Raw genomic sequence first — 23,133 nt, forward strand, 5'->3', positions numbered from 1 at the left:
TGGATGATAATGAGGACTGACACGTTGAAAACAGGCTGCGCTGCTCGTCTCCTCCCCAGGTGCACACAGCAGGCACAGCAGATAGATACCCCATTTCTGCCCTTGCATTTGTCATGACAAACTGCCAACATCACTTCCATGACTCTACTTTCCAGGTATTGTGTGTGAGCGAGGGTACTTTTTAATCTGCTTACTTTGTTGAATAAAAGGTGCTCTTTAAAGGCCAAATCTATTGCCGTTTGAGCTCAACACTCCACTGAACTGATAAACACAAAAGAATGAAATAATTAAAATAAAATCAAAAAACGTAGGGAAAACAGGTTTAAAGTTTTTTTTTATTTCAGTCAGGGTTAGCCATTAATTGTGCCTTTGGCAAAAAATAAAAAGGCACTTGTACTCAGTAGTTTACATCAGTTATTTTACTAATATTCATTACAAATATTCAAAATATTTACATTTAGAAAATATCATTTTCTAGTTTATTCCAACATTTCTCACAACTGAATCGCATAATAAACCTACAAACCTGAGACACTAAAATAAGATAATTACAGCAGGAGCAAAGTCAGAAAACTTGCTACACAGTAGCAAATTTAAGCAAAGTACAAAATCTTACCAGACCCATAACATCTTCTACATCAACAAAAAAATCTGACAGTACTGTAGTTGCCACAAAATATACTTAATATACTACCTTGTAAAATCAGCAAAACGTCCACCATCTGATCCTGATGGGAAAAAAATGTTTAACATTTAAGATGAGATGCCGACCACTCACCGGATGACATCACGTCGCTCTAAGTGAACTCATTTAACCATGCACCATTTTCCTGCTCATTATCTTTTCACTCAGCATACACACACTGACATGTGCACAGAAATATTTCCAGAACTTCCCCCGGTCCAGTTGCCATTGAGTGTAGTGTTGCTTTTAGCAGTTGATCATAGGGAGCTGCTAAACAGCACATTCGTGATGAACCATTTCTGTCCAGTGCATTTCTGAAGAGCCAGTTGGTAGCCAAACTCATTGTCGCTGCTTGCTACAAGCTCCAGGCATCTCTTTGATTTCCTGTTTTGAATGGATCCTCCCTGTGCGGATAAAAACAGGCTGATTAAAACTGTTCTGGGAACAAAAAGAACATTTTGTCTGCTCAGTATACCATTCCTTCCTCACTAAACCCTCACTGCTATATATGGATGGCAGCGTGAGCTGCTGAAGGGCCCTAAGCTGGATGTTTAGGCTGACTAACACCACCACTCTCACTGAGCCCAGATAGCATCAGCGTGATTTAAAGGCAAAAACATCAGTACGTATCTGTACGTTTTCCTTTGGAAACCATAAACTTGAGAGAATAGAAGACGAAATGAAAACAACAAAAAGAGAAGCACACCAACAAAGGCCACAGAAAAATTGAAGGTAATTCACGAAAGGCACAGACATATCATATTTAATTTTATATCCAATATTACTTCAAACCAGTTATTTGGTGGTCAATAAGTGTTTGATTTATGGTGACATGAAAAACATGAATGGTAGGGGAATAGCCTCTAAGAGCACATCAGCAGAGTAAAAACACTCCATCATGTCCTTATCATGGAGTTGGGACTAGCAAAGAACAACTTACTGAGGAGGAAGGATTCAATAGTCAATACAGTGTGAGGAGAGCTGTGAAGAGAGATGTCTCTTCAATGCTATGAGAAAAATGGTGAAAGATGTAGGAGGAAAAATGGCCATCGACTGGACGGGTTATAAAGACTCTGAGCTGAATTATTATTTCTATATTCCCGCAAGAGCTTGGCCTTCCTGTAAGGTTCAAAAGGCATTTATGATAGATAATGGATTGATAGTAGATGCTGGAAGCAAACCTTTATGAGGTATTATGTTATGATGGCCTGAGCCAACCCAGGATAGCAATAAAGGGGAGGCTATGAGCTATAAAGACCCAGCTCTGTTTCATACCCTCTTTGAACTGGAGGATCATTCCAAGTATAGTAGATAGAGTGAACAACTTACTCACAGATATTACAACTCAGACCCCCCCCCAAAAAAAAATATAAATAAATAAAAATACTGAAAATAGAAATTCTCTTCCCCGCACCTCATTACTCTGAGTTGAAGTATCTAAACTTCCTGCATCTTCTTCATCTGAACCCCTTGCATCCTCACCCTTCTGCCTGCTTACCATTCATTTATACACATGTAACGCTGCGACCAACTGCCTCTCCTCCCTTCTGCAGTGCATATCTATTTCCACAACACACCTCTCCAGTTATAATTCATGTTGTTCACTGACGCAATGACTGATACATTTGATAAACAGGAAAATGTCTCTGTACAGGCTTATGGTTGAGGGGAAATTCTTACCATTTTAAATTATATTTTAAATTTAGTTTTCATTTGTCACTACATCCATTTTTGTAGACCATTAGTCTGCATGTCATTAAAACAACATACCGTAGCCTAAGCTGTAAGATCGACTAAAAGGATATCTTAAAAATTAATTCCAGAGGTAAGAAAATAAATAAAATCTAAAATTTCTTCAGAGATGCATTGTTATTACAATGTATTATTCTTGATAAGCCTCTAGTAGGACTAGTGGGCCTCATCCAGAGAACTTAATTGTCTTTTTTTTCCGTTATTATCATTGGTGAACGGTTGGAACCCATAAATTAAAAAACTAAACAGAGTTGATTGAACTAAGTTGACGAGGAACCAACAGCTCTGGTTTATATGAACTGAGTTTAGATATCTTCAAGTTCAGGAATTATTTCAAGGTTTGTTAAACTTCCTCTCTGGAATATCCTCATGCTGAACATAGGGTATGACTAGTTTTCAAAGAGCTAAAGCACGTTTTCAAATTTTAATAGAAATACAATAACATCTCCAAGTGACACTAACGGGAATGAACACGCATAGATAACGGGTTGATGGATGAACCGGAATGAAATACCTTTAGTTATTCAGATTCTTTGCAGGATACTGTGGTATTTGTTATGTGCTGTTACATTAACTGTTCTGCAACGACTACACCTTTTTTTTTTTGTTTGAAGAGCAATCTGCACCAATCTGAAGATGCTAAAACTGCATCAACAAAATCTATTTCTGTTTGAGGCTGACACTTTGCACGTACACAGTCTCAACCGTCTTCATAATTTATGCCACATTTGAGAGAAACGATTTGCTCCCACCTTGCTGATATGCTCCCATCCCACTTCCTGAATTATGCAAAGTTAACTAAAATAAAGATTAGTGTGACATTATGTGACATATTAGTTCAAGCATGAAAAACCTTTTCACACTTTGCATGTAAGTATAGAAAATTGTGTAGGCAAGAACAGGATAAAATAATTCTGCTCTTGTTATAAAAAAGGCTCTTATAGAATCACTTTCATGTAATTTTATACTTATTTGATAAAAAAGAAAAATCTGGACTGAATAAGAATATTGCACTGACAGTGCGGCTGAGAAAATTATGAAGCCTTTTAAGGCCAAATCAAAGTGCACAATAAATCCAATTCCCTCACTGTTATGGAGCATACTGGGAGACGGAGTATTTGGTTGTTCCACTGAATTACGGCTGATAAACTCGAAGACAAATACAGAAAGACAATCATTATATTTCAGTGACTCACTATGAAATGAGTGTCAGTATGTAAGGAAAGTCGATATTTTAAAGCACCTTTATGATTTGATTTGAACCTTCTGTTATAACTTTCAATAAATAAGTGAGACTTGGCCAGAACAGAAGATTTAATGCTATTATGCTTTCTGGCTACGCTTTTATGTGGACTATGTGTCATGGGCTGTCACCTGAGTAAAGAGCCAGTGGAGCTTCATGCGTTTCGCTTCAGCATAGCTGCACTCAGTGAGGCGCGGCCTGCCATTCACATCCACCAGGCACTTGTTGTCGTCGTCATCAATGGTGGGACTGAGGAGCCCGATGTGGAGCAGTTGAGTACTGGTGTAGTAGACATTCTGGAAGAAAGATCACATCCAGAACTGATCAAACTACGTGGAGTTGCACTGTGTGTTCAGGTTGACATGGCTGACATTTAAACACTCAACCATGCAGAGCCGTATATCTTCATACAATAATGCAGTAAATGTGGATAACTCTTGAACAGTCTTTGATTACAAAAGAGAAATAGTCGATTTATATATGCCGCCATGTGTAAAAGTTAACACTGCCTCTTTTGGTCCAACATTTCTTTGGGTACAGAAACAAATAAACAAAAATCAACATCATAAGGTTGATTCAGCACTCGCCACCAGCACTTACCCCAAGCCTTTGGTGGGGAGTTTGTGGACTGTGATGATCAAAGGCTGATGATCAGTACCTGGCTGTAACCTGCACTCCTACAGCTTATGGAACCACTTAGTATTGCCAACATGATTTTTTTCCTTGCTTTTTTTCCCTCCATATTTGTTAAATAAATAATGACAAAAGAGTTATATGTTTTTCCTCATCTTGGGTTGTATTTTCCTATCTTTAATCACAATGATCACATAAATGTTATCATGTTTTCAGACAAAAATACATATAACTAAGGTGCTACTGACTTTTGCAGGACTGTACACCACATACAGTAATCACAAAGATTCTACCTTCTTAAATGAATAAAACTAGCAATGATAAGACAATTAAAAGTTTTTTATTATTTCATGAACAAGGAGAAACCTAAATAACTCTTCCCTCTGGTGGAAGCTTTCCCAACACTGATCTCAAGTGCAAATGTTTGCCAATATTAAGCTAGCAAAAAGCTGCAAAAGATTTTGAGGAAGTGAGGCATTACTTTGAAATACCTTTACTGGAACAAAACTTGCCATAAAGTGATAAACTCAATGTTGTAAAGAAAAAAATATGCATTATAGAAAATACATGTGAGCAAATAAAGATTAAATAATTAAGAAAAGTTACCTCAGTTCAGAAATAGTTTAGAATTAGATTCTTTGTGGATCATATGCACATTTATTTTTACTTTATATTACAATAGTGGTTCAATTTACATAAAATATATGAAACACCTGGGAAAGTCTAAGCCAATAGTTCCAATACAGTTTAACTAGAGGAAAAGGACCAAAACAAAACCCAAACAAAGAGAAGCTTAAGGCAACAAAAACTCATTTGTGAAGCGGTGCTTTATTCTCTTCCACTCATAATCTCATGACCCTGTGGATTCTGGTGACCCACTGTGAGGGCACAACACCCACCTGGTTTATGTGAATATTCACAGCCGAAAACTGTTGAAATTACACGTCCAACTTGACCAGCAAGAGCAGCAGAACATTACTAATAACACAAGGCTCCTTTTTATGTATAATGCATGTTTTTAATTTTGATTTTGCATATGTTGCAGGAGATTCAGTGGTTTTGCTTGAAGCAAATTTTAAATGTAATACTTTTACATTGTTTATGGATGCTTTTACCAAAGGAAAGAATTGTAGTAGTTCTTCTGATACCGGAGGCGTAAAAGCACACATTTGAACATAAAAAAAAAGATTTATATCAGAACCAGCACCAAAGTTAATGCATTCCTCCTAAAACTGTTGAAACAATGGGCATGTTCCCTTATTTGGATGCTGGGAATAATACTTTTTTTTAATGTAATTTGTAATTTATTTGAACCCTCATCTTATTTGTGCATCCTTCATAACCCTGTGTGGATTTTATTTATCTATATTTCATTTTTAAATGTTTGTGCTGATCAGTTTGGAGATGTCAGACCATATAGTAGTACTTTCAATCATTGTTAATATGATGATAGCATGATTTATTGGCACCTGTATTTGATATGGTTGTATTTACATAACAAAACAAAAAATGTATGAGTTAGTTTCTGAGAGTTTTTACACATCCTAAGGGGTGTACAATTTGCATCAGTTGGAAATACAGATAATACAGATGTCTCATAAACTACTTCTCCTAAAAACTTTTCCAAGTGTTATGAGTGTAAAACATATCCAGAAGATTCAATTTGGATTAAAAAGGATAATGCAAGATCTCTGTCACAGCAACGTCTTACAATCTCTGAAAACAATCTGCTCGAACATAATGGCATGTAGCGATCAATATGATATGGAAGAGGCAGGAGAAAGCAAATGATTACTATGCTGAGCTAACATCTGAAAGCATTTAAACTCTCAGCTGTTTGTGCTGAAGCACACCCTGACTAAGAAGTCCAGAGAGTTTTTGACACTGATAAATAACCTACGTTCTGCTGAAAGTATCATTTTTTATTCTGATTCAGTTTTGATGGATTCCCTCTAAACTGAACAAAACTTACTGAAGGGGGAAGTTGTATTTTTCAATATGAAAAAAAAAAAGAAAAGAATATTGAGTAACATAAGCCTAGGATGAAAATACAACAGTGTAGATCTGCTGGGGCAGAACAGAGGGTTCACACTAACCTGTGGTGTCAACCCATGACAAAGATACAGGATGGGGACGTTGTCACTGTCCGGGCCCTGGTCCAGACACAGATCGGTCTTCAGAGAGTTCTTCAGCTGCCAAAGTTAAACACAAAGACATACAATGGATGGGGCTTTCTCAAGGTGAAGTCAGCCGTGTGATTATGACCTTTTGTCACAATCAGTTAAGTGTGTGATCCACGGACATTTTAAACTCATGAACATCATCTTTGATTGTCAAAAATATCTATAACTCTCAAAACTCACTCCTGTCCTTCTCAAACAACTTCACATATTATCCACTTTTTTCTTTTACTTTCTAAATTGCATATCACTTTATGATATAGCATCCACAGATTAGAGTGTTTATTGCAAAATAGCATACTTGTATAAAAGAGCAAACCCTGTATTTACTTACTTATCTCTTTAACCAGGGAGAAACTCCCGAGCTGACAGGCAGCAGCTGAGCACAACACATGTTACAAAACGCATTCAAGACAAACGCATGAAATATGTTCATATACATGACAGAAGGCAAAGCCATCAAAGACTATTGACACAGAGAGCTAAAATTCCATGTAAGACAACATAAACCACTTTCAAAACTACAACTAAACTAATTGTTTAAGGGTCATTACAAATAGCGCTAGCGTGATCACACCATCTCCAGCCAGATGTTACTGCATCTAAAATATGCCTAAATTCAGGAAGGGTGGCCAGACCCTTAAGACTCGGGCAGGTTTGGAGCTGATTCCCAGGGCATCAGGCAGCGCAGCATATTCAAACACCTGTTTTCCACCTCAGTTCAAACTCCAGCTGCAATCCCCCAAAAAAATAATAAAATCAAGTGTTCAGTAACTTCCTGTGCTTTTGTTTTAAGGAAGTTGTTGTGTAGGATGGATGGTAGAATACCAAGGATATTTGGTAGGTGGTGAGAGATGAATGATTCATGGGCTTTGATTTCACTTTTCAAAATCTAATGAATTTTCTTTTTGTCATCATTTCAAATACATTTTAAAACACACGAGGCACACTGAACAATATCCTATGATTTTTGAAACAGACATTTTTACGTGATGAGGTACAGAGACAGCACAGTACAATAAAGTATCATCAGCATAAAAATCAGATTTGGCATGTGATACTCGTGGATGAGTGCCGTTGATATATAAAATTAGCAAAAGTGTTCCTGGGACTGAAACTTGAAACCTGACCAGAAATCTGTGAGAAATCGTTAATGTATCCAGAACAGTATCCCAAAATAACAAAGCAGTACCTTATTTGTTTCTCACCCTTATTTGTTGAAAAGTACTCTATACTCTATCAAATAGTGGATGTATTATTACATTTAAAAGGTATGAAACATTCTCTTTTGCTTTAGTTTCAAGAGAAATTGAACAGGCCCTAACAGTGTGTAAAAAGCTTCTGAAATGTTTAATTTGTAAATATTGTATCAATGGTGATCTACAGCTTAAGGGAAATGACAGATCAGTAAACTTCATATTCTATAAGGAAAAGAGCTCAATCTGAAGTAACTCGTGTTTAAAATTGTAATTTATTTATGGCAAAATATAACTTTCCTGTAGGTAGGTGTATTATTTCAAGTACAGGGAGATTAACATTAATGCAAACATGAAGTGCGTGTTTTTGTTATGACAATGCATCCAAGAATTTTGGAGTGAAATGATAAATATATCTATATTAAATAGTTACTGTCTCATACTTGAATCAGACGGGTGCCGTCTTTGAGTCACAGACTAAAAAGACATAATTACAGAAAATATAAACACTATGATGAGATGGACCATCTATAACTTACTCTGAATCATTTTAAATGTTGATGATATTTGTTGTATCACTATGCAAATCAGAAGTGTTATGCCTCATTAAAATGACTCAGTCTTTTATTACTGCTTATCGTGACAAAGGTATGCCTGAGTGCAAAATTACAACGGCTCCAAAGGGAGCTCCAGAGGTAGCGGTTTATATGAGGAGTGAATTAGGCAAACATGTGAGATCAGAGAAATACACAGCAGGGAAAGATTTCAGCTACCTACTGGCTCTGGAGGTGGATACTTCTCTTTGATAATCAGTCACCCAACAGGCAGCACATGGGTCTAGCAGAGGGGCATGTGTAAAGACCTGTACTGCTGTTGTGTGTGTGAGAGTGTGGAGGGGGGGGTTAAAACACCCGTGGAAACAAGGTCACAGGGCAACACTGTTTATGGGCAAAGTATAGTTACTAGAAGGGGTTTGAACAGACCTTCATGTTTAACTGGACTGCTCTGATGTAATAAATGAAGTTAAAGTGAAGACTATTGGCCTCCATCCAGTCTCATCTAAGACTGGGAGGTGTGGAATTGGAGGCATGAAGGAGCAGCACAAAATTGTTTCCAGAAAGGTAAAGACTTAATGTAAACGGTAAAAAAAAAAAAGAAAAAAGTTATGAATACATAAATAAAAAACGGAGTTGAATCACATCTGAATGCGCACACGCACTTCACTCAATGTTCGAGTGGCTCCCATCACGTCGCAGGCTGCGATGTCCACGCCGCAGAACACAGAGGAGGAGGGCCACCTTTGTCCCCAGAGCAGTCCAGCTCTTAAACAACGACCCCTCCCTGTCTCAACGGCGACTGACTTAATGCACATAGCACTTTAACATTAAGCACAAAGCACTTTTACTGGCAGTAGCTTGGATATTTTTAATTGCACACCCTATTTATGTATGTATGTATGTTTTTATGTTGTTGATGTTCTATTTGTCTTTTAATGCTGCTCCTTATGCCTTTTAAATTGCCCCTAAGGGACAAATAAAGTGTTTTGAATTGAATTGAATTGAATCCCATATTTACTGTAACTGAGCAAACATACAGACAAGAAAATATGTCGGGTGGCAACAGGCTGGTAAGATGACCGGTTACATAAATGGCAACAAAAGAGGTTGAGTCTTGAAGGATGTAAAGATGGAGAAAACTTCAATACTCTAAGAGAGACTTGGTCAGTGAACAAGTCAAACATTTCAGAACGACATTTCTCAGTGCAAAAACACAAATAAATTCTGCAGCGTATAATTACACAATTTAGAGAATTCATTTAAGTAGCAACATTGAATGTCACAATCTTGATGCCCTCAGATGACACTTCAGTAAAAATGACTATAAACCTGCAGTACAAAGCAATACATGGTTTGAAAATACGTCTTAATCTAGGCAATCCCCTGTCAGTGAATAGCTTGTTATATTATCCAAATGTATCAATTAGAATTTCACCATGAAAGAAAAAAAAAAAGAAGAAGAGCCAGGAATGCACAAGCTTTTTTCTGGGCCTGAAGGCATGTAAAGCAGTACACAAAAAAAATTATTTCGTGCAAAAATGTCTGTTTCCATTTAATTTGAAGCAATAATTGCTTACTTTTAGGAAGCGCTATTAGCTGTTGCGCTCTTCTGTTCTCGCAATCAGCAGAAACCAGCCAAAGTAACTTTGGACTCCGTCACCGTTGCCTTTTTTTTTACAAGTGCAAATCACTTAGACAACTGTCTCACATATCACCAACAACACATTTAGCTCCCAGAACTACAGTGGACATCATACTTGGGGTGATTAATAGACTTACAAGGGTAATGAAACAGAGTGACCGAGCTAGAGACGAGTAAACAAAGCAAACGAGTAATCCTGGACATCCTCAAAGCAACTTAACCTCCACACCTTTAGGGGGAAATCACTGAGCTACTAATGAGAAAAGCTTCTTTGTGTTGCTTTGAATTGGACTGAATTTGGAAACTTTCTTGTCGTCTAATTAATCAAAACTCTTCAAAATCCAGAACATGTTTATGTACATGTGAACATGTTAACATTGCTTATGTAAAAAAATAGAAAAATACCACCATCCATGATGGGGATGCACATTAATGTATGGGAAAGTTGTGTATCTATGAGATCTTATTAGGGCAGAAAATAATTACAGTACAGTTCATGTTGACATTCACATGATGTCTTTTACACAGAAGCCTGTTAGCACTGTAAATAATAAACCAAGAGAATGAACACACACAAATGACTGAAAAACATAAGCCTTGTTATTCAAACAGGCCAACATTTTAACATTTTCTCGAGCTCAAAGCACTGCTACGCCTAATCGTGGGCTGATAGAGCTGCTGTAAAAATAAATAATACCATTTCAAAGATTCAAGTTTACATTTCCTGCTACAGCCCTCAAGCAAGACTAAAGTGCACCTCTTTATTGTACATCGGTTTGTAGCTTGCATCCCTGTTTTGTTAAATGTTGTTTTTTTATGGTCAGCTGTGAAAAACAACACCCTCGGGAAAATTAAGTCAAATCAAATCAGATCAAGTCAAATTAAATCATATCAAATATGCTGGGTTAGTTAAGCTTGTCATCTTAAATCACGTTCCACTGGTTAAAGTTATGCATGTATCCTTAAGACAAAAGGAAAGAATAAATGAATAGATAACATTTTGTAGGAAGAAGGAAAGGAATTTAATTTATGTTGAAAATGTTTTTTTCTTATTTGGCCCTGAACAAAACTGACGACATGCAACACAGAATGTAATAAATCCTTGAGATACGGTGACTGACTAGTTCTTTAAATGCATGTGACATATACAGAACACATATACATACATATACAGCTTAAATAACTTGTAGAAAGGAAAGCTTGTGTCCTCTATATGAGTTGACTATTTGTCAGCATAAAAGAAAAAGATAGCTACGTGAAAGCAGTGCCAATATGCGTGTGATCCATGTCGCTCTGCATTTGGGTGCAATGAGAAATGGGCAAACAGAAACTCTGCCAGTCTGCCCTGTTGGCTCTCAGTTTTTCTGGCATACAGAGGTGGACAAATGTGTTGGTACCCTCCCATTAAAGAGAGAAAAATCCACAATGGTCACTGAAATAACTTGAAACTGACAAAAGTAATAATAAAGAAATATTTACTAAAAATTAAGTGGTAAAAATATGACATTGCTTTTGAATCTAATCTTTTTAAACAAAATCATATAAAAAACAACCTTCAATTTGAAATTTGTTGCACAACCTTCTGATGCAATCACTTCAATCAAGCAATTTCTGTATCTCTCAATGAGACCTTTGCACCTGTAGGCTGATGTCTCAGGTTTCAAGGTTTTCTTCTCCAGACTGCATGTGCTTTCTTCAATGGAAGGGTACCAACACATTTTTCCAAGTGTGTATCTTGCAGCAAAGACCCTCAGAGCAGGATAACACCAGTAAAATTATGTTGGCTTCAATTAAGTTGTGTTTAGAGTGTTTAGATGAGTAGATTTTTAGACAAAAATGTAACCAAAACAAACTTTTCAGTAACTATTTACTTGGAATAAAAGTGAAAGAACAAGTATTTGTGCACATACAGTTATAGTCTTTATGCTCTAGCTGTGTATGTGTGATGAAGAGGAAGGCAGCAGCTTACTACTCCATATGCGATGGTGTCGCTGTACATCCTCATCTCAGGGTAGATGTTGACCAAGTACCAGCGGAAAGTTTTGCACTGCAGCCTCTTCCTCAGAGCCTTCCTCTCAGAGATGTCGCCAATATCAATCCCTGAATCCTGAGACAAGAAGTCAGCCACACCAACAACACATGGACACACACGCACACACACAAATGCAAACTGAGAATTAGGCTGAGATGAATTGTATGCACAGAAGTAAATCAGACAAAAGACCATTGATGAGAATTTTGGAGTCGCTTGTTTGGTATTTAAAAAGCCTCTACGAAATTTACATTTTTGCTTCTTCTGACTTGAATATGATCGGCTATTCTGGTGCTAAATTACACAGTCATGCTCCAGACCAATCTAAAGTTTAACTGATGGAAAATACAATGATCTGATCCTTAGTAAGTATTTAATTAGGTAAATACAACCTCCAATGACAAATGACATAATACAACATGTCATATTTGTGTGGAAAACAATGTACGCCTGATGATTCAATATCTTGTCGAGCCATCTTTAACAGCAACACCTTGAAGTAATTATCTTCAGAGTGACATTATCAGTACAGTTTTGGTCCCAACACAGAATTTTTAAACTGTCTGGTCTCTTTCATTCATTCTGTTGCAGGTTTGCTGCCTGGGTGGATTCAATTGTCTTGCATGTATGAATGTCTGTCCCTGTACAATGACGGATGTAAAACGAAAGTTACGCCTGTAACTACGGTTCTATGAGTCCCGGATGACCGCCAGGCGGTGCTGTAAGCACTGGATATCTCCCCCTCGCGCATGCGCATGTCGAGTACAATACCAACAATGTCACGTCACCCGTGACCCCTGCATGACCCCCGGAAGGGTATATCTTCCGGCGTCAGCATGGGATCGGCTCCTAGAATCTTCTCGCGAGAGCACGAGGATTCGGAGTGACCGGCAGGCCTGGCGGTCATCCGGGACTCATAGAACCGTAGTTACAGGCGTAACTTTCGTTCTATTTCGTCCCTACTGACCGCCAGGCGGTGCTGTAAGCACTGGATGACGAATACCAACAATGTCACATAGAATCCCGGTCACATACCTCACTGATCAGGGGCAGAAGGACCCGGGAGTAGAACCACGCCCAATGGTTGGGGAGTGGCGACATTGATCCGGTAAAACCTGGAGAACGTGTCTGGCGACGTCCACGAAGTCGCGGTGCAGATGTCCTCCAGAGGCACCCCCTGCAGGGCAGCCAAGAAGCTGCGACGCTTCTGGCCGAGTGGCACCTCACCCCCACTGGTAAGGGGCGGCCACTGGCCCTGTGGGCGTGCTCGACGGTGTCCACCACCCAGTGGGACGGCGCTGTCCAGAAACAGCACGCCCCCTGTTGGGGCCACCATGGCAGAGAACAAGCTGCTCCGACCGTCGCACAGGCGCGGTAGCATAAGCAGCAATGGCCCGTACGGGGCACAAAGGGCTCGGCCCACTCTCTGCAGGACCTAGGGCAGGAACGCCACGTTCGGCCACAACATAGCCCCTGAGCTGACTGACAGGGCATGTAACTCATCGACTCGCCGATGTCATGGCGAGGAGAAAAGCTATCTCCGTAGAGAGCCACTTCAGGCCCACCCGGGCCAAGGGCCCAAAAGGGTGGAGAAGAGAGGGCACCTAGCACCATGGGCAGGTCCCACACTGCTCGGGGGTTTATATTCATGTTTATGTTCTGGTTCTCTGGAAAGGGTCTAGAGACAACATCTGTTGTATTAGACGCTATATAAATAAAATCGAATGGAATCGAAAACTGGGGCCTTTGGGCTCCTCGGGGGGGGGGCAGCCTCAGAGCCCCCCTGAGAAAGAGAAACCAGCCGGCGGCACCCCACGGCGGCATTCTCAACCAGGGCATGTTGCGATGAAATGACCGCCACATGCACCCTTAAAGTGGACTGAGCACGGCCACCATCCAGGAGGGACCGAAGGGACCCCAGGATCGTGGCCACGGGGCAAAGAACAGGGTCCTCTGCCCCGTCTGCACACCAGACAGAGAATCTCCCCCACTCGCACTCATACCAGAGGCGGGTGGGAGGCACATGGGCATTCGAGATGCCAGCCCTGACGGGTTCAGGACAGCTCGACAACAATGGGTCGGGCGCCGCAGCGGCCAGACTCAGAGCCAAAAGCGACGGGGTCGGGGTGCAAAACCTGAATCCCCAGCTGGAAAAGACGGTCCCTCTGAGGGGCGTCATGTTGTGTCGCAGCAGAGCCCCCGCAGCAGTGGAAACTATGTTTCCCCGGTCGGAAGGGGGCCACCAAGAGGAGCCCGTGAGCCCTCTGGAGGACCCTCTGCAAAGGCGGCTTGCGCCGGGAGAGGAAGTCCGTCACCCGGTTCCTGTCTCCAGGCAGGAACATCGCCCGAAGGCCGGGCAGGCGAGGAGCTGTCCACGCTAGGAGGCCCCGGGACACCTGCAGCAGCTGTGCAGAGTCGGGGCCCCCTCTGGTGGCCGATCAAGGAACAGTGGACACACTGTCCGACCGACCCGGCACGTGCCTCCCCCACAGGAGTTGCAAAAAATGTTAGTGTGAAGTGCAGAGCCCAGAGCTCCAGCACGTTGATGTGGCGCGTGCGGACCCGGGAGGACTACTGATGACAGCCTCCCGGCAGGGAGGGGACAGCGCCTAAGGGCACACCCCTCAGCCGGAATGTCCCGCCTTTCCAGGGTGCAAGGGTATAGACACACACCCGCGAAACCCTGACCGGCCTGCGCCCGTGCCTCTTGGCATCCAGGCGAGGCTGTCCAGCCACATTGCAGGGGGCGTAGCGACAGCAGGCCCAAAGGTATAAGAGGGGCAAGGGTTGCCATCACGCACCTGGTGAAAAAAATCCTCGGTGACAGGGAGAGCCCGCACAGGAGCACCCTGAACCGACAACGGTGGCCCCGGTAGGCTAGCCCCCGGAACCACCGGTGACGTGCCGCGACCGGCACGTGAAACAAGCGCCCTGTAGGTCCACAGTTGCAAACCACTTCCTCCTGACCTACGCAGAGCATCTGCTGTGGTCAAGCCTCCGGAAGGGCAGGACCTTCATGTATTCGTCGAGGTCCCTCAAGTCCAAGATGGGACGACGTCCGTCGCCTCTCTTGCTGATGAGAAAGTAGCTCAAGTAGAACCCCCAGGCCGCGGCGGGGGGTCCACCGGCATGATGGCGCTCTTGGCCAGTAGGGCGGGCAACACCTGAGCCCGAGCCGGAATGTTTGCCGGGTCTCTGACGATGGTCATCTCAACCCGGCCGGAGATAGGAGGCCGGTGTCGGAACTGCAATACGTACCCCTGGGCTAGGGTGGAAACCACCCGGGCCCCAATGAGCAGGCAGCCCAGTAACCGAGCTGCTGCCGGAAAAGTAGCTGACGACCGGCTCCGTGGCCTTAGCGCCGTCTCCCCCGGGCTCCGGACGTCCCGGGGGGGCGACGGTCGGGATCAACGCCCTGACGCTGGTGGGACGGTCCGCGCACAGGGGGGGCGAAAGTCACCAGCAGGCTGACTCACAGACCGCTGAAAGCCGCGCCGGCCGCCGTGGGCAGGCGGCCGGGGGCGAGGCCCGGGGGCCGGTGAAGGGCCTCCCGGTGTACAGGAGGCGGCCGCACCCCTGTGAAGGTACACCAGCCGCTGCCTGGTCTCATCAGCCAGGGCGGTGCGGTTCAGAGCTTCCAGGGCAGTTGCCCCAAACAGCTCCCCCGGTTCTGCCGGTGCCTGACGAAGAACCCTACGAGCAGTCTCCGTCAGGGGTGACTGCGCCAGTCAGACATGACGGCGCGTGTGCACCAGGGTGGACATCAGCCGCCCCAGTTCCCTCGTTTGGGAGGCAAAAAGCCTGTAGGGATATGTCACACATGTCCTGTGTGGAATCACCCACCTGTGCATCCTGCAGGGAGGTGGAGAGAGCCAGTAGCAGATGAAAAAAGGGTGTTCCCCAGCCGGCCGATGCGTGCCGCTGTTTCATAAGCCTTACAAATATGCCCATCAGTAACCCTAGACCCTAGAGGGGCACTTGGGATCTGGCTTCAGAGCCTCATCAGGAGCCACTATCAGTGCTGCAATGGAGGGCTCGAGGGGGGGGGGGGGGGGGCAAGTGGTGGAGACCAGCCACAGCAGCGTCCTCCATCGCCGTCAGAGCACGGTCATCAGCCGGCTGTGACATCTCTCCAGCATGAGTGCAGCTCCCTCAAAAAAATCCGACGAAGACGGAATGTGAATTCCACCGGAGAAGGATTGCGCCTGTGGAAGGCGCTAGAGGCCACCTCCGCACGCGGTGCATTCGGCTGCAAGTGTGCCAGGGCTGCTCAGGGCCGAGGCACGACACGCAGAGGTCCTGGTCATCCGCAGGGTCCAGGGCGGCCATGCACCCTGGGCATGAACGCTCCATCACAGCGACCGGTGGGAGAGGGAGCGGACACGCCGCCGTCACCACGGATGTGCTGGCAGGAGAGAGGAGCGGACACGCTGCCGTTCACACGAATGTGTCGGTGGGAGCGGTCACGCTGCCGTCACCACGGATGTGCCGGTGGGAGAGGGGAGCGGACGCGCTGTAGTCACCACGTAGGTGTCGGTGGGAGAGGGGAGCGGAAACGCTGCCGTCACCACAGCGAGCACGCTGCCGTCACCACCAATATGAAGGCGGGAGAGGGGAGGGCCACGCTACCGTCAGCACGGATGTGTCAGTGGGAGAGGGGAGCGGAAACGCTGCCGCCACCACAGCGAGCACGCTGCCGTCACCACCAATATGCAGGTGGGAGAGGGGAGCAGCCACGCTCCCGTCAATACGGGTGTGTCAGTGGGAGAGGGGAGCGGAAACGCTGCCGTCACCACAGCGAGCACGCTGCCGTCACCACCGATATGCAGGTGGGAGAGGGGAGCAGCCACGCTACCGTCAATACGGGTGTGTCAGTGGGAGAGGGGAGCGGAAACGCTGCCGTCACCACAGCGAGCACGCTGCCGTCACCACCGATATGCAGGTGGGAGAGGGGAGCAGCCACGCTACCGTCACCACGGCTATGAGAAAAGGCAAAAATAGGCGTCTTTACTCAAAAAGAAGAGAACAATCCTCTCTCGTTTCTTTCCTTTTTTTTTTTTTTTTTCAAAAGAAAAAAATAATCAGCAAGGAAAAAACAATGTCACATCAATAAAGTGGGAGAGGGAGCGAAACGCTGCCGTCACCACAAATGAGCCGGTGGGAGAGGGGCGTGGCCTTCACCACGGCTGTAAGAAAGACCAAAAAAGGTGTTTGTGTTGTTTTTTACAAAAGAAAAAAACAATCTGCAAGAAAAAAATAATGTCACATTAATAAAGTGGGAGAGGGAGCGAAACGCTGCCGTCACCACAAATGAGCCGGTGGGAGAGGGGCGTGGCCTTCACCACGGCTGTAAGAAAGACCAAAAAAGGTGTTTGTATTGTTTTTTCAAAAGAAAAAAATAATCCTTTTCTGTCTTCTTTTTTTCCTTTTTTTTCTCAAAAGAAAAAAATAATTTGCAAGGAAAAAATAATGTTGTCACATTAATAAGTGGGGAGAGAAAGCGAAACGCTGTCTTCCCTGCGCAGATTGTGATCAGGTGTCAGGCGCAGCTTGACAGCTTACCTTCTGTCAGCTGGGCAGGGGGGCGGGGCGGGGAGACGCCTGCCGCAACCCGACACCATCAATACCGCGCCGGCCACAGCTCCTTGGAGGACGAAAAAAAATCGTTACTCCTACCTTACGGCACGAAGCTGCACAGGGCCGGCGGGTTTCTTTAGGGAGGAAAAAAAGGAGCTTCACAAAGCTCCTATTTCCGTCCTGTACTTCAGACGCGCGATGCGAGAAGAAAAAAGGAGCCGATCCCATGCTGACGCCGGAAGATATACCCTTCCGGGGGTCATGCAGGGGTCACGGGTGACGTGACATTGTTGGTATTGTACTCGACATGCGCATGCGCGAGGGGGAGATATCCAGTGCTTACAGCACCGCCTGGCGGTCAGTAGGGACGAAATAGAACTGTTCTTAGATAGCCCTATAACACAGCTCAGATTTATGGGCAGCAACAATTGCCTCTCTAAGATCATTGCTGATGTCTTTCCTTCTTGGAATGTGTTAATCCAAGCCTGAATGCTTCACATCAAAAAAAGAGCCAAGATGCCAGCTTTTACAGAGATGTTCCCACTTACTTAAAATCAGTTAACCAAGTGAATTTGATTAGCAGCATCTGTCTGGAACATACTCTCTTTATTCCTGTGGAAGCTGGGTGCGTTCACATATTTATTTTTGCCTTTTGCAGACTGCTTCTCCATTTTGGTTTAGATTTTACTAAATTAACAATGACTGTGATATGTAGAATTGTTGATTATCTAAAGTTCTACTTACCTAAATTTAGGAACTGGTAAAGACAATTTCACTTTATTTTTTATTATATTTTGATATGTAAAACAATATACTTGAAAGAGAATGTTTGTTCTTAGATGCACTTTACACCAAATGCATCAGTTATTTATACCCACTTCTTCCTATTTAGGGTAACCAGGGTCTGTTGGACCATATCCCAACTTTCATTGAGCAAAAGGCAGTGGTGCGCCCTGGACAGATCGCCAATCAGCCTAATGTGCATGTTCTTGGACTGTGGAAGGAAACCAGAGTAGCTGGAGAAAATCTATGCAAGCATGGGGGGAACATGCAAAACTCCATCTGAGGTTCAGACCATCTAGCTGTGAGGAAACAGTGCTAACCACCATGACATGAGTGCTAATAATAATGCACATAAACATAAGTACAATTTGAGAGGCAGTTTGCTTAAATGTAGGGTTTCACTAAGGATATACAGTAAGTACTTCTTTCATCATGGCGTGCTTCCCTAATCTTCCCTTCTATCTCATCTAACATCCATGAAGCTAAAGTGTGTTTAAATGTTTCTGACCAAGTTATCTGTTGCTTAAAAAAATCAAATTGTAAAATTAAGATGGATCCAAACTTAAGACGAGTTAATTAATTTGTTTTCAATTAACACTAATGATTGAGCTGCATGGTTAACTCATTTAGCCCCAGTTACAGTGGAGGCTAAATTTCATGCTTCTTGAGTTCTCCAGCACCTCTGTTAAATGCCTCATTATAGACTGAATGAATTGCCTGCAGATGTTCCATTTATTCATAAACTGAATTTACATATTCAAGCGGATTATGCAGGACTAGGAATTAAAAAAACAACAACAAAAAAAACAACAAACTCATCCAGCAAACATTTGACTTAGCCTCTAAAGAATGCTACATTTAAAATAAGAGGACAGAGCAGCAGTATTCATTTTATCAAACTGAGTACGGTTCAAGATCAAATAAAACCTCCAAATTTCAAGCGCCATACTGAGCTCAAGTCTCCTGCTTATCTTGAGGAGTGAACCGGTCGCTTCTTTTCACCAGACAGGATGGGGCTTGTGTCTGGGCCAGACGTAGCGCGTGGAAGGATCACCTTATTCCGGCCAGATCCTCCCCACCACATGTGGCGCCCCACTGGCCAGAGGGGGCATGTATAGCCCAGGACTGCTGCATGTTTTTGCTCAGAAGAACCCACAGCTTCCCCGGCGGGAATCAAATCGAATCGAACCCAGGACCTTCTAGCTGTGAGACTGCTGCACTACTAACTGCGCCACACGGCCCCTTAAGAACTTAATAAATTCTTGATCCAACACATGGACTTCTCAAATAATTCAACAAAATCAAAGATGCAATAATGTTAATACATAAAGAAGCATCTTAGATCTTTGCATAGATTTCCTTTTCAGTGTGATATTTGTTTTGAAGCAAAGTAACAGCTAAGATCAGCCTATGCTTTCTTAATTCATGTTTCCAAATGTTATTGCCAGCCTTTAGAATTTATGTTATTCTCACTTTGTCAGTGTACAAAACTTTTTTGAATTATATTAAATATGTATTTTTTCAAAAGGTATGTACAGGCCACTGTGGCAATTTTTTTTAAAATATCTATGTTGCTTCTTTGTTAAATTTGTAAAACACCTTTGAAGAAAAGAGCATATACATTTTTGTCATATTATAAATAAACTCTGTGAACCGTTCTGATTGTTAATTGAAGCTACTATTACTATTGTTATTATGTGTGTGTGTGTGTGTGTGTGTGTGTGTGTGTGTGTGTGTGTGTGTGTGTGTGTGTGTGTGTGTGTGTGTGTTCTGTTTGCTTTCAACAATCTGTTTCTCTTTGGAAAATTGCATGCAAAAAATATGATGCACTCAAACAAATTATATATTAATAATTATATTTTTTTCATCCTCATTTAAATGAAATAAAAAAAAAACCCCTGATCAGCCAGACACATTCTGTATATTTATCACACCTTAAAACCCATGAAAATAAGAGGATAAGGAGTTTTAGATTATGTACTCATGATTTAATCCTCCTTAGAGTTTAACAGACGTTCTTATCCAAATATTTCACATCTCAGGACTAGTGTTCCCTTTTCTATTGAAGTCTGTGGTGGCATCAGGCCAGCATCTAAAAAGCTCTCTAAGTCCTTCAGAGAAATGGGCCTGCCAAATTAGCTGATCATGACCCACATATATGAATAAACATGACATCAGAAAACAGCACCATGAATCAGTAGCATCAGCAGGCAAAGCCTGTTCTGAAGCCACTTGATTTAAGTGCTATGTCTGGTAAGTGCACCCCTCCCCTCGTGCATCTGCACATAAAAGCAGCATGATTAAAATGATCACTCACCTCCATGGGAATATTCCAAGCCATGTAGACATGGCTTTTGAACTCGTCCATCCACACTTCAGCGACTCTAAGGGCGTTTCGCCGCACATGAGAGGTCAGATCCTCAGTGTAGGGTTTATGGGCACGCTCTATGTGGGCTATCCGGGCGCAGGGCAGGACTTCCACACTGCCTCCACACTGCCACACCTGGTTTTAGATATAAAGAGAAGGGGGGAGTGTGTCAGATATCTAAAGCACAAAGTACATATGATTTTGTGTATTTCAGGGTGTTCAACTCTTATATCAGATAAAAAAACGATGGAGCCCCCAAAGGTTTATGTAAGAAAACAGGATATTTGGGTATTTGTTATCATGCATTTCCCTTTTTTTAGTTAAAATTTCAACTAAAATTGAAAAAAGGTTATCGAGGCGTAAAGGCAGTTAGAGGAACTCCTAAGAGTTGGTGCAGCATCCAGAGATGGTAACACCTTCACTCATCTACCCACCCCCCACTTCGCACCTCAGCAGGCAGAATCCACTTCTCCCCCCCTCCCCACCGGGGCTACTTGTGTCCCTAAGCATTTTTAGATTGGATCCTGCTAATATCGCTGGATGATGAACGTGTGTTTAACGTGCAAGGGTACTGTAAACGCAAGGCATGTTATTTGTCCCCCCTGGCCTGAAGGTGAGTCGAGGGGAGGTAAGGCGAGTCGGGAGGCGTTATCCACCAAAACCTAACGTGACCTGTGTGAGCGTGTGGAATAACGTATTGTCCCCACATTAGTGAGATTTATATGCCATCAGACAGGTGTCGATTTCTAAACCGGGATGGATGAACATCAGGATGAGTGTTTTTTGGCCGGATTTTGCTTTTTGTCATTTTTGTGGCCACTTTCTGATTCCAGACATATGCCGGTTTATAGCGTCCTCGGCCCCAAGGCTGATAGCTAGCGGATCTCCTCGTCTCCCTCCTCATTTCGCAAATATAGATCCTACCAGGGACGTCCTGCTGCTGTTATTACTCTCATCAGCTGTTTCCGTATGTTACAATATAATAATAATAAATAAATAAACAACAACCTCCCTTGGTATGCTGTACTGTGGTGATCAACAAATCCCTACCACGACCCTCCACTCCATTAGTTCTTTTTACATTAGACCTGACCCAAAGTTAATACTACCCTCGGAGGAGAGTTATTCACGGGGCAGCTCGACACGCCACCCCGCGTCAGTCAACGCAAAAGGGACACGCGACACGCTAGATCCGTGCGTTAAACACAGGGTATTTGTCAATGTAAAAGGAGCTACTGACTGTTGACCAGGTCAAGAATCAGCTAAGAGCCCTCCACTCAGGCAAGGCAGTGGGTCCCGAGGCGTCAGCCCTGGACTGCTCACAACCTGTCCCCCTCTGTGTGGAGTTTTACACTTCACTATTGGCCCTTTTCCACTAGTACCTACTCAGCGCGCTTCTACCCACCACGCCCCCGCCTTGCGCTTTTTCACTACGGGCCGAGGCGGGTGGAGCCGTGCCAAGCAGATACCTTTTCCGTATCTACTCTGCCGAGGTTCTAAGCGTGCTGAGCCGGCACTATATCTGACGTCACCACCCTCCGCGCCACTGATTGGTCGAGGGGCGGGGCCGTCAGACGCTTGAATCAGGAAGCGGGAGTCAGCGCGAGAATGACTGGCGGCTCGCAGCAATTTTATTATACAGCGCAAACGTCTGTTTGGTGATACAACTCTGAGGTGCAGATGTTCATAAACCTGGTGGCTGACGAGAGAATTAAAAAAGGGATGTAGACGGGTGATAAAGAACGATCAGATCCACAGGCGCTCTGTTTTCTTCTCAGCCGCTCGCGGCTCAAGCTGATTTTCTCATCTGCTCCGACACAAACAAAGAGGTTGCGCAATCGAGTATGTCACAGCAGCTTCACCCCAACCCGCCCACTTCTCACCTGGCTGTGGAAAAACAAACGAGGACAAAACGGGTGGAGCCGGGACGATGCGTGACGAGCCACCCCGAGGCGAGTCGGGCTGAGTAGGTACTAGTGGAAAAGTACCATACGAGTCTTGGCTTCAGAAGGTCCCTGTAGTGTGGAAAACTTCCTGCCTGGTTCCCGTCCCGAAGACTCTCAATCCCAGGAGCCAGAAGGACTACAGAACCAGTGGCACTGACATCCAACATCATGAAGACCTTGGAGGGCCTGATTCTGGACCAGCTCTTTTAGGGTCATGTTTTTTGACTCCAGTGCCTTCAATACTATCATGCCGGCTCTGGTGGGTGAGAAACTGATGGACATGCAGGTTGGAACCCCCTCGTGTCCTGGATTATTGACTACCTGGCTGGCAGACCACTGTATGTGCACCTGCAGAGCTGTGTGTCAGACAGAGTGGTCAGTAACACTGTTCTCTCTCCTTTCCTCTTCCCCTATACACCGCAGACTTCAGCTATTGGTCAGAGTCCTGTAAAGCCGGGCATACACTGTGCGATTATCGGCTCGTTTTGAGCCGATTTTCCAGTCGTGCGACTTTTTTTTGATCGGGCCCGATCTTGACC

At 43.7% G+C, this 23,133-nt stretch overlaps 1 protein-coding gene across 1 annotated transcript in view; it reads right to left on the minus strand.

Moving 5' to 3' along the window:
- Positions 1-243: 243 nt before the first annotated feature.
- Positions 244-23,133, minus strand: part of galnt18b (UDP-N-acetyl-alpha-D-galactosamine:polypeptide N-acetylgalactosaminyltransferase 18b) — a 118,345-nt gene continuing 95,455 nt past the window's right edge. The window contains exons 7-11 of the mRNA XM_061743074.1: positions 20,598-20,783; positions 11,858-11,995; positions 6,410-6,505; positions 3,812-3,976; positions 244-1,089 (exon numbers count right to left, since the gene is read on the minus strand). Of these exons, the coding sequence (XP_061599058.1) occupies positions 943-1,089; positions 3,812-3,976; positions 6,410-6,505; positions 11,858-11,995; positions 20,598-20,783 (732 nt within the window). The 3' untranslated portion in view covers positions 244-942. The remainder of the gene's footprint in view (positions 1,090-3,811; positions 3,977-6,409; positions 6,506-11,857; positions 11,996-20,597; positions 20,784-23,133) is intronic.

This window comes from Cololabis saira, chromosome 2 (assembly GCF_033807715.1).
Source record: "Cololabis saira isolate AMF1-May2022 chromosome 2, fColSai1.1, whole genome shotgun sequence".
Taxonomy (NCBI): Eukaryota; Metazoa; Chordata; class Actinopteri; order Beloniformes; family Belonidae; genus Cololabis; species Cololabis saira.